Below are 17,414 nucleotides of genomic sequence, written 5' to 3'. Positions count from 1 at the left end.
AAATTTCAGGGAAGAATTTATTAGATAAGGGCATTTTAGTATTAATTCTTTTTGACATGTATTTGCAGCAATTTTTATTAACGAAACTAATTTTATTTGGTGAGTTAACAAAAAATGTTTTTCTTTATAGTTCAACTTTGTAAGATATTTTGTCTTTTTTAGCAGCTCTTGATAAGAATTGTAAACACAATTGAAAGCTCGAGATATTAAATAGTTAACCAATAGCCCCTTTTATTGACTCCAATCCATCAAAAACATTTATATATTTTTTCCAAACGAGTCACAAGTACTTCTTTTTTCTTATATATATATATATATATATATATATATATATATATATATATATATATATATATATATATATATATATATATATATATATATATATATATATATATTCATATATATATATATATATATATATATATATATTTATATATATATATATACATATATATATATATATATATATATATATATATATATATATATATATATATATATATATATATATATACACTCATGGACAAAAATATCGAATATTTTGGAATTTTCAAATTTTTGTTATTTCAAAATAAATTCTGGTCAAACAAGTCGTTTATTTTAAAATAGAGTTTATTTTAATAATGTTGATTGAACAATTTTAAGTTGTTATGCAGCGAAAATTGTGAAAAAAATTAATGTTTAATATTAGGTAAATAAGGTTATTTTACTCTAAACTTAAATGATAATTTAAATAGCTTAAACAACTGGATTAAACTGAAAGAAGTGCATGAACAGTAACGAGTATTCCCCCCTCTAGCTCTTATTACTGCTTGCATCTTTCTCAGCATGCTTGCAAGTAAATTTTGGACATATCCTTGGAAAATTGCATTCCATTCATCCTGTGCAGCAAGCCGAAGCAGCTCTATCGTATTTGGAACGGGATTTCTTTGTCGTATGCTGCGTTTTAAGTGATCCAACATGTGCTCTATTGGATTTAAATCCGGGCTAGACGGTGGCCAATCCAATCTTCGAATTTGGACCTCATCAAGATAGTTACCCACTATGGTAGCGGCATGTGGTCGAGCATTATCGTGCATTAACGTGAATCTTTCATATCCAATGTAACCAAAATATGACAAAACATGATCTTGCAGGATGTTTTAAACGTAAGAATCACCAGTCATCCGTCCAATCACTTCCACAAGCCAAAACTAACGGTCGGGACGAGACTTGCAGCTGGCGAATCGTTTTCCAAATCTTCTGTAAACGTAGTTTTGACCATCTGGCTTCCATAATAGGATTCAGGTCTCATCAGTGAAAAGAACGTTTTTCCAGTTGTCAATATTCCACTAAATATGTGTTCTTGCAAATTCCAAATGACGAGCTTTATGATTTTGGAGAAGACGTGGAACTTTGGCGGGGAGTCTGGGCTTTAAGTTTGCTTCTTTTGATCTTCGTCTAACTGTTTGTGAACTCACATTAACATGTCTAACATTTAGTAGCTCATTTTTGAGGTGCATCGATGTCAATGAACGATTTCGTGTAGAATTAAGAACCAAAAAACGGACATCAATTGCGGTTGTGCACCTTGGGCGTCCTTGACTAGGCCTTCGTACAAAATTTCCTGTTTCGTGGTACCTTTTTAGAGTATTTGAAACTATAGATTCAGTTCTGCTGAGACGTCGTGCGATACCTTTTTGTGCATATCCTTTCTAGAACAAAATTATAATATGTGCTACTTGGACTTCATCGCAGTGCCGAATTGGTGGGATACTTGTTTTAAACTTATTTAAATCAAAACAATATTTAATTAAACTTAATAAATTAAACTAAAAATAACCGAAATAGTATGATTTTTCCTTTACGTGAAGAAGAATTTTTATTATAAAATGTACGAATGAAACTAACCACTAAATGAACGTCAAAATAAACATCAAAATATACCAATTTAGTACATCAGCCTACTATATGAGTATTATAAGTAATCTAAAATTATTTTGAAATAATAGTGACTACAAAAAAAATTGGAAAATTACAAAATATTCGATATTTTTGTCCATGAGTGTATGTATACATATATATTTTATTTAATTTTTTTATTTAATTTTATTTATTTTTTTTTTAATTTTATCTAACTTTGTTCAATTTTATTTATTTTTATTTTATTTATTTTATTTAATTTATTTATTTTATTTATTTTATTTATTTTATTTATTTTATTTATTTTATTTATTTTATTTATTTTATTTATTTTATTTATTTTATTTATTTTATTTATTTTATTTATTTTATTTATTTTTTTATTTTATTTATTTTATTTATTTTATTTATTTTATTTATTTTATTTATTTTATTTATTTTATTTATTTATTTTATTTATTTTATTTATTTTATTTATTTTATTTATTTTATTTATTTTATTTATTTTATTTATTTTATTTATTTTATTTATTTTATTTATTTTATTTATTTTATTTATTTTATTTATTTTATTTATTTTATTTATTTTATTTATTTTATTTATTTTATTTATTTTATTTATTTTGTTTATTTTATTTATTTTATTTATTTTATTTATTTTATTGATTTTATTTATTTTATTTATTTTATTTATTTTATTTATTTTATTTATTTTATTTATTTTATTTATTTTATTTATTTTATTTATTTTATTTATTTTATTTATTTTATTTATTTTATTTACTTTTATTAAATTTTATGTAATTTTATTTAATTTTGTTTAATTTTAATTAATATAATTTCAAGCCCGTTTAAAAATATACGGATTAATAAGTATATAAATTTTAATATCTAAAATTATTAAACTGCCATTAATAAACTGCAATACTTGCATTAAATCAAGTAAATATAAAGTATCGGAAAGCTTTAAAATATTCTTACCTTACAATTACGGTAACCTATACTTTTAGCAATTTTACGAAAAAAATGAATTACTGATGAAGTAGTAAAATTTCCGAGAAACGATATTTGAATCATGAATTTGTAGAATGAATCAGTAATAAATCAACCATATCGTTTCAAGAACAAAATATGATTGATATATCAGTTGGTATTTCAGAATTTCTTTCTTAGGTGGCGCTAGGAGTTATCGTATAGATCAAACAGTATGACTTTTCTTTCTAGACTTTTATATAGATAGCTAGGAAAGTTTTAAGTAATTATCTTGGAACTTTTAGCTCTAATTGTTTTTGTTCTATTGTTTCTAATACCGCCTCATATTTACGTGTCTTTTGAGATGCAGTTCGGGTGCCGATATGGAATAAGTACTGGAGAAGGACTATTTGCCGTTAACATACTGATTCTGCAATGTCGTGGTGTAAATGTACACCACGACATTTACAAGTACAAGTGTAGTAAAACCTACACTTGTACTTTTTGACTACGAAAAATCTTTCAATAGAGTAAGACATGAAAAACTATTATAAATAATTATGAATAAGTACATTGAAAGTAAAATCATAATAATATTATATATTATATAATAATAAGATAATCCAAACATTATATTGGAACCAAAGTGCAGTAGTTCAAATTGATGGGAAACAGCCAGAAAAAATGAAAACCTGTAGAGGAGTTAGACAGGGATGCGTTTTATCGCCACTTCTGTTTAACTTATATTGTAAAGAAATTTAAAAAAATACGCTCAATAATATCAAAGCGGGAGTAACCGTTAACTGAAAATTACAACTTACGATATGCAGATGACACTGTGATCATTGCAACGATCATAAAAGACCTACAACACAATCGAGGCTTTCGAAATCTGGTCATATCGCATAGTATTAAAAATATGAATGACTGATAGAATTACAAATAAAGAATTACTGGAGATGATTATTAAAGAAACAGACTTATCACCACTATACAAACAAGAAAATTGGAATACCTACCCACGTGATGAGAGAATCAAAATATAAAACTTAGAGACTCATAACGCAGGAAAAGATTTAAGGAGGAAGATCTGTTATCTGAATGCAGAATTCTTGGTTAAAGAATCTACGTGATTGGTATAAATGCAGATCAATTGATTTGTTGAGAGCAGCAAGTTCAAAAATAAAAATAGCCATTATGATTGACAACCTGTGTAGGGAAGCGGCACTCTAAGAAGAGAGGACACCCTTTTTTATTCCAACAGATATTTTGTTCTTTAGTTCGTTCAGTACATGTTTATTTATATTTGAATATTATTTTCTGAACGCCGTTGTGATAATCTTTCTTGTATCTTCCTTATTTCTTTAAACACGAAATTTTTCCTGTACTTTATATATTGTTCCGGTTATGTCTTTATTAAAACTGCTTATGTTTTTCATTTCCTGCATTTTTTCCTCCATTGTTGTTGTCTGTCCTATCATTTTGGTTCTTTTATGTTTCAGGTTTACCTTTAAGATGGCTCTCACCATGCAATGGTCGTTTCCCTCGGAAAAACAATTTAATACCGTAACATTATTACGCCATTTTTCTGTAATATAGTAATCGATTTCGTTTCTTGTTTTGTCATCTGGGCTTTCCCACATCCATATCATATATATTTTTTATAACAAAAGCTGTTCATTTGATGTCAGAGTAGGAATCCTTTCATATTTTCTACTGGGTCATTTCTACCGAAACTACCGAAATTTAGAAGTACTAATATCGACTGAGCTGCTTTTAATACAATTTTTGCATAAAATTCTTCACCGCACATTGTTTTTTGTCTAGATGTCCCTATCTTTTGTATCCATATTTTTGTTTTGTTTATATCTACTCAGGCAATATCCACTATACTATATGAATACTATTTTAACGACGTTTTTTTGTCGATGAAGAATTCTATCTCCCTACTGATTTGTTTTGTAGACTTTTATGATAGAATTTATGGCCTCAATGAAGTCTTTTGAGGTTTTCTCATTAGTGATAAAAGTTGATAGTCAGATTTTCTGAAAGTTGATAGTCATTTCAATCAGTTGCTATCAACAAGTCCTCGTAGACACTTTGTCTCAGGACTAGCAACCTCCAGTGGGGTCTTACGTTGCCATGTTATCTATTCCTGTTGTAACTTGTACATCCTAGTATATAAAATCTAATAATGTAACTCACATTTAATGTACCAACACTTAAAGGGTTTTTACCCAAGTATTTAGTGGCTCAGAACATGTACATCCAGATAGCACTGATCATGAAATACTAATTCCGAAAACGTTCTGTGATGTAGCCCGATAGGGTATTTCAATATATACCTTTGATAAGGGAATTTTAAATAAATTTTTTGTGATACATGGTATACAGCCAGCTACAGGAATTTAGTTTACTAGTGGAATTTTTGAAACACTTTTTCGGAAAAGCATACTTGAAAACTGTAGCAAAACCAAATGATGCCAATTTAAAGTTAACAGTAACAAAAAAGACACAGACATAATTATGGTAGAAATGAATAAACTTTGCCCCAGGCGTTTCTAATTAAATTTGAAACGAACTACAATAATAAATAAAGGCCAAATCTCTTTCCTCTCTAAATCTTGACATAATCCCATCCTACGAAAATACTTGTTCGGTTTCGCAAAAAACCTTTCGATATAATTTCCACAATGGTTCCGCTTAACAGATCACGGCTAATTAAAATTGTTGAAACTTTGACCAAATATATAGGGAGCCATTATTTTGCATTCCATTTTAATTCCTCCTCGTTTTCTTTTGCAGGTAGAAAGAGAAATTGCAATAATGAAGCTAATCGACCATCCGCATGTGCTCGGCTTGACTGATGTTTATGAAAACAAAAAATATCTGTAAGTATTTTATATTCTTCTAAGTTGCGTTTTTCGTATTTAAACCATTAATTAGAAAACCGTTGTATTTTATGTATTACATTATCTGTTAAAATAAATTTGTAATAATCCTAGAAGGACCAAGGGTGGGTAAAAGGATCCACAACATTGTATTACAAACGATTTTCTAAATACCTTTGTTACTAAAAATCTCAAATAATTAGTAGTTGTCGGCATACTACTGCGCTAGTAGATGCCATAATTAGCAATTTTATAATTTAATTCATTTCCTCTTACAGTTATAAAAACTTTAAGGTGGACTGTAAATAAGTTCCCTTGGTCCATTATGGAACAAGCAAGCAATTTAATAAAACCCAGCCTGTGAGACATGTTCACCTCTAAGAATTACGTTCGGGTGTAACAATTCATTGGAACGAGGTGTATTAACTCGGGTAAAAACATGAGTCACCCAACCACGCTCCAATGCTCCAGACCATACCTTTCCCCCCTATAGCACTCTGATGCACGATAGGGGCACAACTATCAGCTAAATGCTCTTCATATGGCAGTCCTGGGTAATAGAACTCCAACATGGTTTCCTAACCGCATTCAAAACTCAGAACAGCGTATTGTCGCTATAATCATGTTATCTTATCCTTGGTGCTCAAGGAGTTAGGCCCTACGTGCCCGGGTTTTTAATGGTTTTTGTTATTAATTTTTTTGGTGGCCGAAGCCGTTTTTTATGTGTTTTTGGATTTTTTTTGTAGGTTGCCTGAAACATAAAATCAGAATTAGTGTATATTAGTATAATAATTATCTACTTAAAATTAACTGGATCCACGCTGTAAGTTGCGATTGTCCACGAGTTTTTTGGTCCGTTGTTTTTGTTGCTTTTTGTATTGTTTTTTCTCTGGTGTATTTACTGATATTATCTTTAGTACGTTTGGTTTTATTCTACTATTTGCTGTTTGGGTCTCTTGTGCTTCCATCTGTGGAAAGCGTCGTACCTCATGATCTCTAGCAATATGTGACCAGGATGGTTCTCTATCTCTGCGAACTTTGTCCTTGCTTTTTCCTTCACTATATCAGTCACTCTACTTTGTTGTAATTCTCTGAAGAGGAATCTTTTTGCAACGTATCTCGGTACGTTGACTGCTTCTCTTAGGCTGCTGTTATGTGCCGCTTGTATTTTCTTTTTTGTTGTGTTACATATGTGTCCCCATGCGAGAGATGCATATGTTAGTATAGGAAGAATTATACTATTTATTAATCTTATTTTGGTTTTTATTCTGAGTTTGCTTTTTCTTCCTGCTAGGCCTCTTATTGATGATCTTGCCATATTTTCTTTTTGTATTGTAACGTCTACGTGTTTACTAAACGTAAGCCTTTGTCCATGATTACTCCGAGGTATTTTGCTTCGCTTTTCCACTCGATGGGATTGTCTTGCACAGTCACCTGTTCTTCTGGTTGTTGGTGCCTCTTTTTGAAAATTACAGCCTATGTGTTTTCGGAGTTTATAGCGATTTTCCATTTTAAACTCCATTCTTCTATGTCATCTAGCGCTATTTGTAAGTTGTTTACCGCTATGTCTACATTTCTGTGTTTGGCCGCTATCGCTGTGTCGTCGGCATAGAGGCTTAGTAATGTACCTGGTGTTCTAGGTATATCTGCTGTATATATCGTGTAGAGTAGAGGTGACAGTACCGCTCCCTGTGGTACTCCAGCCTCCGGGTTCTCGAGTTCGGATAGGACTTGTTCTATTCGATTATTATATTCGAACTACGATTGCTCAAGTACGAAGAAATTAGTTTTGTCATTGCTCCGCTGTAGCCGTATCTTCTCATTTTGTAGATCAGTCCTTTATGCCAGACTCTGTCGAAAGCTTTGCTTACGTCTTGGAAGGCAGCTCCTGTATATTGTTTATCATTTATTCCAGCTACTATATACTCTGTTAATCTGAGTACATGTAGCTCAATGGAGTGTTCTGATCTAAAACTGGGCTTCGGGTATTATATCTAGTCTGTCTGTTTCAGCTTGGAGTCTGCTGAGTATTACTCTCTCTACAATCTTACTGATTGCAGTTAGCAAGCTTATTGGCCTCTAGTTTTGAGGTAATGTGCTGTTTTTTCCGGGCTTTGGTAACATTGTGACATGGTCCTCTTTCCATCTGTTTGGAAATTTCTTGAATCTTAGCATCGCATTGATTATATTTGTTAAATATACTATGGCTCTCGCTGGTAAGTATTTTAGAGCCCTGTTCGTTATCTGATCTGGACCATGTGCCTTTTTCGGCGAGTTGTTTTTAATTAGATCGTTTAACTCCTCTGGTGATGTAGGAGGGATGATTTCGTTTGGATTTTCGGGTCTTTCTCTTTGTCTTTCGAATTCTTCTATGAAGTCGGTGTCCTCGTCTGGGTGTTAATTTAATGTACATTCTCTCTCGACAGTACTCCTCATTACCTTTGCTTTTTCCACTGTAGTGTAGACTATTCCATTTTCTCCACGTAATGGAGAGATTGGCTTTCTGTCATTTCTCAGTATTCTCTGAAGCCTCCAAATATTTTGCATATTTGATCCTTGTTTCTCCATATCTCTTATGTGGTTTTCCCAGCTTTCACTACGGTGTTGTTGTAGTGCTGTTCGACCTCTCTGTTTAACCTATTTGCTCTATTTTTGTCCGTCTGGTTCCTTTTCCTTCTTGCTGTCTGCTTTGCTCTGTTTTTTTCCCTTATCAAATCTTTTATTTCTTGCGGTATATCCTTAAATCTTCCCATGTGCATTTTTACTTCCTCTTCGTTTAATGTTTGTAATTCTGTTTGTAGTCCTAGATTTCTTGTTACTACAATGTCTATGTGTGTAGGAAGTCCGTTTCCTGGGTAGTGTGTTGGGTCTGTAGGGCCCATTGTCATAACGTCGTCATTGTTTTCTAAATATGTGTTTAGTAGTCTTCCATTTCTGTTCGTAGCTCTGTCGTTCCAGTTTGGGGATCTTGCATTTAGGTCTCCTATTATAATTGAGGGTTCGTCGTTTAGGAACGTATTTAGGTCGTCTTCTATCAGTAGATCTTGTGGTCTTGCGTAGGCAGAGGTAATTCTGACTTCTCCTTGCCTCATTTGTATTCTTACTGTTGTTGCTTGCATAGTATTTAGTTGTGGTGTTAGAATTCTGATATAACCTATGCCTTTTTTCACTAATATTGCTGTGCCACCTGATCTTGCTGTGTTATCGTTTCTGTATATGTCGTAGCCCGGAAACTTGATGTTGATGTTGTTCGTGAGTTTTGTTTCCTGTATTGCCACGACATCCATTTTATATCTATAGACCAGTTCGTCCAGTATATTCTGGTTGGTCCTTATGCCTCCTGGGTCCCAGGAGCCTATTTTCAAGTATCCCCTACTTGCTTGCACTAGTTAAGTGCTAGCTTTATGTCTGTGATCGTCTCGTGGACAATTCTAGTGACTAGTTCTTTAACTGAGTTCACTAGTCCGTCTTGCTGTTGTTTCTAGATCAAGATGGTGTTCTCAGTATTTTGTGCTTTTGCTGCCTGTGCGTAGGAAGGTCCGCTTGATGTTTGTTGTGGCCCTTTTTGCGGGGCTTGTTGTCTTTGCGGTTGTTTTCTTCCCCAGGTTAAACATCTGGGGCATCCTATGAAGTTTACCGGGTGTTGTCCCTGGCAGTTGGTACATTTTGCCTCCTGTTCTCGGGACATTTGGCAATTTCTTATGGAGTGATTTTCTCCGCATCGTACGCATCGAGGTGTCTTAAAGCATGCTGCGCGTGGTGGTATCCCTGGCAGTTAAAACACTGCGTGGGCCCAATTGCTTTTCTGAGGTCCTCGATGTGGACCTTCATATGCATCAGATTAGTGATGCGCCTGGCTTTTTCCACGTCCTCCTTCTCCAGTGTCACCACAAACATTGGTAGATTTCTTTTGTCGCTCTTTCTGGAAATCATGTTCTTTATCGATTCACATTAGATGTCATACTCTTCTTTGAGAGTATTAAACATTTCTGTAACATCTGTGTTTGGAGGTAGTCCTCTTAAAACCATTCTTGGTTTTATGTCTTCCTCTAGTGGAAAGGCAATCCATTGTATAGGTGTTTTTTGATTATACTCCTCTATGATTTTCACCATAGTCCTATAATCTTCTTGACTTTTCGCTTGGATTAGTTTCTCGTCCGCTTCTCGATAGTCTATTCGACGTTATCACCTTCTTTTTCTGAGCAATATCTAGTATTGCTCCTGTCTGGCTGACGCTCTGTTATTTACAGGCGGCTTTGGCTTCCACGTTGGTTTATCTTGTTTTGTGGTGGGCTCTCTTTCCTGATGACTCTCTGGTGCTGTTGCACTAGGGGTCGCTAGCGGAGGGAAGTCTTCCTGCACGGCCTTCTTCTTGCTGTTTTTGGGTTCTTCTTCTTGTGTTCTCTTTTTTGTCTTCTCTATGGTCGTTTTTAACTTTGGGATTGTTCCCGTGGACTTTTCTGTAGTTGCTTTTGTCTTTGGGATTGTTCCCGTAGACTTTTCAGATTTTGACGCCTTTTTGGCTTGGGTTTCCCAGGTATCTTCTTTGCTGCTTTTTTTTGGGGCCGTTTCTTGGGTTATGTGTTTTCTTTTCCGTTGCTAAGTTCTTGGAACTTTGAGTCAATGTGGCCAATTATTGTTCTTTGTGAGGCCACTGTCGTATCCTACAGTTCTTCTATTTTCTGTTTTAGTGCTGTTATTTCGGCATCCTTTTCTTTCAATAGCGACTTCATCTTTGCCGGTTCGGACTTTTCGTCCTCACTGCTCCCTTGTCTCATCCTTTTTGTTGTGGCTCGTTTATCGAGGGGTACGTCGTCGACCGTGGTGTACATTTCTCTTTCGCGGTTCCCCTCCGCGCGGTATTTTGTCCTCTTTTTCTTAGTCTTGGGGCGTTTGAAGTCCCTTTGGTCTATGTCCTCGGTGGGGAGATCTTCGAAGATCTCGTAATTCGTGTCCTGGTCTTCTTGGAGGGCATCATAGATCTTATAGTTGAGTTTATAACTCGAACTATAACCATTGGGGCTTGGAGTGGCCTTTCGGTAGGGTAAGGATCGTGAGCGATCCATTTTGGCGTGGGGGTGGAAGTCCTAACCTTTGAAGGAAAGCTTATTTTTTGACTGTCTGACCCGTTGTCAGCACGGCTTCTGGGTGCCACCCAGTACCTTTATTTGGAAGTTCACGCTCTAGGCGGAACTAGAGTGGGATCCGCTTGAATTTCTCACCTCTCTGTTCTTGGGGCCGTGTCTGCCAGATGTAATTTCTAAAATATTACACCTCACAGTGTCATCAATCATAGCACACACACATCATACACACCAATCGTAGCACAAGGAGTATCCCGACGGGCTAAGCCCGTTTACTTTTTCACTTGCCTATGCCTCCGTGAAGATTCGATAAAATTAAAATAGCGATGATGATTTCCAACCTCCGATAGGAGAAGGAACCTGAAGAAGAAGAAGATGCGAATAATACAAATCTCCCCGGTTGAGCTTTGTCTCGGCATAGGCTTTTGCCTCTAGTAGCCTTGGCCGCTGCTTACGCTAGTCTCCGTTCTGCCGTGCTTACACTTACGGCACAGACTGATAAGTCCGGCTTAGACTCAACGCTGCAGCTCCTCGGCAGTCTTTAGGTGTCTCTTCTACTCCACGTCCGTACTATTCAGCGGCTGACTCTGACCTTCCATTAGGGAACTGACAGTTATCTAGACTGCTCGGTAGGTTACGGCTGACAACGTCGTAAATACGAGTAAACAGTAAACAAATTATATTTTGCAGTTGCAGTATTTGAACTGCCTTTGCGGGGTTAGGTTGTTATCTCGCGCTTATGTTTTATTTAGCCGTTGGTTTAGCGCAATTTAAATCATTTTTCGTATATAGTGTGAAGGGGAAAAGAAAACTGAAAATTAATAAATATTTAACGCAAAAAGAATTGACAGAATTCGTGGTAAGTCTTTCTGATTTTGAGGTTTGACCAAACAACTGCCGGCAACACTGACTCAGACGTGAGTGAAAACGAAGACTATATTGAAGTGTTTAATGGTGGTTCAAAAAAGACGATGACATTTAAAATTCAACTGGTGATAGTTCCTGTTTTGACACAATTGATGAAAATTCTAACACGAATTATGAATGTTATTTTAAAAAACACTTTTTTAAGAAGCAAAAACACTCAAAATAAACGTTTATTTACACTAGCAAAGATTTTAGTTACAATTCAAAATATATTGTTCAGACTTCAAATACAAATATACTGATTATTGAAACATTCATGTTAGACTTTAAATACAAATATAACAGATTATGATGGTTTTACAATGCTTTATTTATAATCATTACACTTGCTGAATTTGCTGTTCTGTATCTGTAGAGTAGGGAGGGCGAGTTAGGTTTCACAGTACTTAGGCCACAATTGACCCATTGTGCATCCTCCCAGGGAGCTATCACCCTTAACTCATTGTCCATCCTGCCATTTCTAGGAAGGTGGACAAGTCACCAGAAGACATCTCTCTTATGTGGGCAGGTGTAGGCCAAGACTCGCCGAACGCCTACTCTCGTATTAACGATAACTCCGGGCATTCACATAGGACATGCTCTACAGTTTCGTCTTCTCGTTCACACTTCCTACATAGAGGTGTGTCTGCTAGCCCCAGTGTGTGAAGGTGTTTGCTTAGTTGACGATGACCAGTAAAAAAACCAACTGCCAAACGTAGGTTTTTCCTGGTCATTCCCAAGTACTTCTTTGATGTTGACTCCTCAAGGTTACTTAGTGTTACCCTGGAAAGTTTACATCGTTGCCCTTCTTTCCATCTTTTTATATTTTGCGAATGGGAGTGACATTTAACAATTTCCGCGATTGTTGTAGTTGACCAACTAAAAAGATCCCCAGGTCCTAAGAGTCTTAGGCCTACCACCTTCCTAGATAATTGGTCAGCAATGCGGTTGCCTTTATTCCTATTGTGTCCTTTAACCTACTTCAGGATGATGGTATTACTATCCGAAGCTTGAGTTAGTGATTCGTGACACTCCATTACTAAACCTAATGTGACACGTGGTCATAGCTTGTGTGCTATCTGTGCAGATTATTATAGTTTTTCCTGCTATACCTTTTTGGGTTATCTCTTTTGCGGCTATGGAGATACCAGTCAGTTCTGTCTGAACTACGCTGGCATTTTTATCCATACACCACTTTATTCTTAGGTTCAGTGATCTGGAGTATATCCCGCATCCTGAGCCTTCTTTTATTTTGGAGCTATCGGTGTATATGCAATAGGAATTTGCCACATATATTGTCTTGTTTCAATTTTGTAGGGTTTGTTATAGACAAATTTTGGTTTAATTGAGTCGCAGCCTGCCTGTAGCAGTGGTAGCGCATCCAGCTCTCCCCGCCAGAAACGAGTTCTCAATTGTCCCATTCCTACATCAAAGTTTGCACCAGCTGAGCGCAGTCGCATCATTGCCATATATAATCTCTTTAACATATATATCTAGAGGCGTGATGCCAATGATCAACTCCATTGCAGCAGTTGGTGTTGTTCCCATGCTGTTATTAAGCTATCCGCTGAATATGGTTTAGTTTGTTAATTGCTGTTGCCTGTAGCACTTTTGGTACCCAAGCAATAGCTCCGTAAGTTAGAATTGGCCTAATGACAGCGGTATAGACCCAGGCAATCACCCTGGGCGTAAGGCCCCAGGTGCGTCCGACTGTTCGTCGACACTGCTCATAGGCAATATATGCTATTTTAGCGCTACGATCTAAGTGTGAGTTTCATGTTAACTTCCTGTCAAGGGTAATACCAAGGTACTTCACCTCGTCAGAAAAATTTAGACTGTAGTTTAGAATCCTTGGGGATATTAAGCCCGTGATTCTTCTTTTCCTGGTAAAAAGGACCATCTCTGTTTTCTTAGGATTTATAGATAGTGAGTGTTCCTTGCACCATGTTTCTATTAGTCGGCTGTTTTGGCTGAATGTGCTGTTTTAGTAAGCCGTAATTGATGTTGCAAGGCTCCGGAATATTCGGAGCTGATAGGCGGTAATTTCTTATTGAATTCGCGTGGTCGAATATACTGGATTCTAGCGGTCATTGAATTATAACTCACGCCACATGTATATAATTCAAAGTCAGGAAGAATCTACTTAGCCCACCTGCTGATGCAAATTAAACTAAAGCCAAAGACTATGGGTAAATTATAAATTCTTATCTTTATAACTGTTTCATTAACATCTAGGAATCCTTTTTTATTTGTAAAAGTACTATTTTTACATTACTTTTAATAAATAAGTACGTTTTTGATTAATATATTGTAACGAAATAGCCCATCTCGGATACGTCATAATTCTTAGAAGGATAAATCTAGAAAACGCAAGAATTGGCATTGCAATAGTGCCCGATGCGCTTTCGATGAGACGAATTAGAGGTGGGACTACCCCAGAAGATTCGAGAATATTCATAATATGAGATTCAAATTGCCACCATTTGATGGAAAGTCTTCTTGGTCCATATACCTTAGACAATTTGAAGCTATTGTGACAGCCAATCATTGGACAGAACAAGAAAAAGCTGTTTCCTTGACTGCTGCTTTACGAGGTGTTGCTGCGGATATCCTAAGACCGATTCCTAAGGGCCAAGAAAAATGTTACCAGACCTTGTTCACTCGACTAGAAAAACGTTACGGAGATGCCCATCTACAACAAGTCTACAAGGCGCAACTAAGAAGTAGAATTCAACGAGTAAGTGAAAATTTGCAAGAGTTTGAAGCAGATGTTGCTCGTATAGTGCGGTTGGCTTATCCGGAGGTACCAGACAACATTTTGGAAAAAATTGCTGTAGATACCTTCGTCAATGGGTTAAAAGAAAGTGAATTACAGAAAGCTTTACGACTAGCAAGACCGAAAGTTCTAGATGAAGCGCTCGCTATTGCCTTGGAATATGAAACAGCTAGTCAAACTTCAAGGAGCCATCGAGTAAGAACCATAGAAGAAAGCGACGAACCAAACGATGAACGTCTGGAAGAAATGGTACGAAAAGTAGTACGTAACACGATGCCAAAGAGACGCGAGCCCAGATGTTGGAATTGTGGTGACGTAGGTCACATTCGCCGTAATTGCAAGAAAATTATACAACAGTCGGAAAACTGTAACGGGTCGACACCAAGGGGCAACTGCCGACCTCGAGAAATACAGCCCCCATAGTAACTGTGAACATTACGTCCTCCGGTGGAATTCATAGCTTGTACATCGCGGATCGTATCAATAATAAATGTAGATTGTTTTTGGTAGATACAGGTGCAACAAGAACTATTGCACGGCCAGAAGTAGTACGAGGCCATCTTAAATTATCGCCTGCAACAGTAAAGCTTAGAACAGCAACTGTCTTACTAATTAATACATATGGCGAGGCTAATATGTCAGTATCCATTGGCCAGACCACAGTGAAACATAGAGTATTAATTGCAGAGATCTCCGACGAGTTTATATTGGGGATGGATTTACTAAGAAAAGTTGGGGCTGTATTGAATATCAAAGATGGAGTTCTCGAGATCAGTTGTGAAGAGTTGCTGTTCCATGAAAACAAAGAAGATGTTATCAGCTTAATAACTACTTATGACGTAAAGCTACCCGGTAATAGTGAGAAAATTTTGATGATCAGACCTGATGGTTACTGCCGAGAGGGAAGTTTAAGGATGGTCGAAGATGTGAATAATGCCGAGTTCCTAACGGCAAAAGCTTTGGTGAGAATTCGAGATGTCGTTCCTATAAGAGTTATGAATTTAAAGGGAACTGCTATTAAGTTAAGTAAAAGAACTTTGATCGAACAGTGTGTTCCCGTGGCTTCGATTTGTTCCATGAATACTAATGAGAAACCGTCGAAATCTAAGTATCCAAAGGGGCTTGTTGAGACGATGATTAAAACGTGCCAAGATCTTGATGATGAACGAACTAAAAAAGTGAAGTCTATGTTGATAGAATTTCAAGATGGTTTTGTCATTGATAAGAAGGATAAGGACAAAACAAGCATAGTAATGCATAAAATTAATACCGGAGACGCTCAGCCAATCAGACAAAAACCTAGACGACTTCCATTTGCGAAAAGAGATGAAACTAAAGACATCATCAAAGATATGAACAAACAAAATGTAATTGAACCATTAAACAGTCCATGGACATCACCAGTAGTGCTAGTAAAGAAGAAAGATGGTTCAACATGTTTTTGTATTGACTACCGACAGCTCAATGCGGTAACTAAAAAAGATAATTATCCTTTGCCCAGAATAGACGATACTTTGGATATACTTTCTGGTTCTCGTTGGTTCTCCACACTCGATCTGAAAAGTGGATATTGGCAAGTAGACATGGAGCCAGCTGATCGTGAAAAAACCGCATTCTCGATAGGATCAGGGCTTTGGCAGTTCACAGTTATGCCCTTTGGTTTATGTAATGCCCCGGCCAAATTTGAAAGATTAATGGAAGCAGTTTAAAGAGGTCTAACATGGAAAACATGCCTGGTTTATTTGGATGATGTAATTGTAGTTGGAAAATCCTTCGATGAACATGCCAATAATCTGACAGAAGTCTTTTAACAATTGCGGGCAGCGAATTTGAAGTTGAGTCCGGAGAAATATCACTTGTTTCGACGAGAAGTGAAGTACTTGGGACATATTGTAGCAAGTAATGGTGTAACAGCTGATCCTGAAAAACTTGCAGCAATTAAGGATTGGCCAGTAACAAGAGATAAAAATGAAATTAGAAGTTTTCTTGGCCTATGTAGATATTACAGACGTTTTGTCAAAGGATTTGCCAACGTCTCCAAGCCATTAACAAAGTTGACAGAAGAAGGCAAAGAATATACAGAGCGAAGAGTGTCAAAGAGCTTTCGAACACTTACAAATGGTGAATGTGTTGCTTGTGTGAGTCCATTTTAAAAAGAGGTAAAAAAGAAATAAATTAGACTTACTCACAATCAATTTAATTTTACTACCCAAGACGACCGGCTTCGCTTTCTAAAATTTGCAAAGCATCATCAGGTCAGTGGTACAAAGTAAATTAAATGCTGAAATTATAAAAAGCCCATATTAGGGCGCTGTCTTATAAGGATCTAGATCAAAAAAGTTATAGATCAAAAAAAGGTTGTAGTAATTATGCCAATATTACATGTCTGTGTTTATTAATATGCATAAAATTACTTTAGCAGACAAAGTAACAACCCACAAATTGGTAAGAGAAAAACTCTGTTGAATTGTAATAAATTAGAAATAAACAAAATACTACTTACATTCCGGTACAAGAGTTTTTATATAGTGGTTGGTGATACATAGTTCAAACTATCCCGTATTACTGACAATGAGTGATCTTCGGTCAATGTTGTAACTGTCTGACAACTTAGGAGGAAGTTTCTTGAGGGGAGGGATGTTAACAGATGATATAGGAGTAAGGTATATGTTATTGTTTGTTGAAAGAAAATGTGATGTTTTATATTATTTAAATTATTAAAGTTATTTATATTTATTAAAGAGATATATTTTGAAATGTGTGTTAAATTATTGAAAATTTTCAATAATTTTCACATATTTTCAATAATTTAACACACATTTCAAAATATATCTCTTTAATAAATATAAATATCTTTAATAATTTAAATAATATAAAACA

General features: G+C 35.5%; 1 protein-coding gene across 1 annotated transcript in view; it reads left to right on the top strand.

The window, feature by feature from the left end:
* sff (BRSK family serine/threonine-protein kinase sugar-free frosting) overlaps positions 1-17,414 on the top strand; it is a 649,872-nt gene that overhangs the window by 215,625 nt on the left and 416,833 nt on the right. Inside the window, exon 3 of the mRNA XM_072526060.1 lies at positions 5,683-5,768. Coding sequence (XP_072382161.1) covers positions 5,683-5,768 — 86 coding nt within the window. The remainder of the gene's footprint in view (positions 1-5,682; positions 5,769-17,414) is intronic.

Source organism: Diabrotica undecimpunctata, chromosome 3 (assembly GCF_040954645.1).
Source record: "Diabrotica undecimpunctata isolate CICGRU chromosome 3, icDiaUnde3, whole genome shotgun sequence".
NCBI lineage: Eukaryota > Metazoa > Arthropoda > Insecta > Coleoptera > Chrysomelidae > Diabrotica > Diabrotica undecimpunctata.
This window is presented reverse-complemented; position numbering and strand designations above follow the sequence as displayed.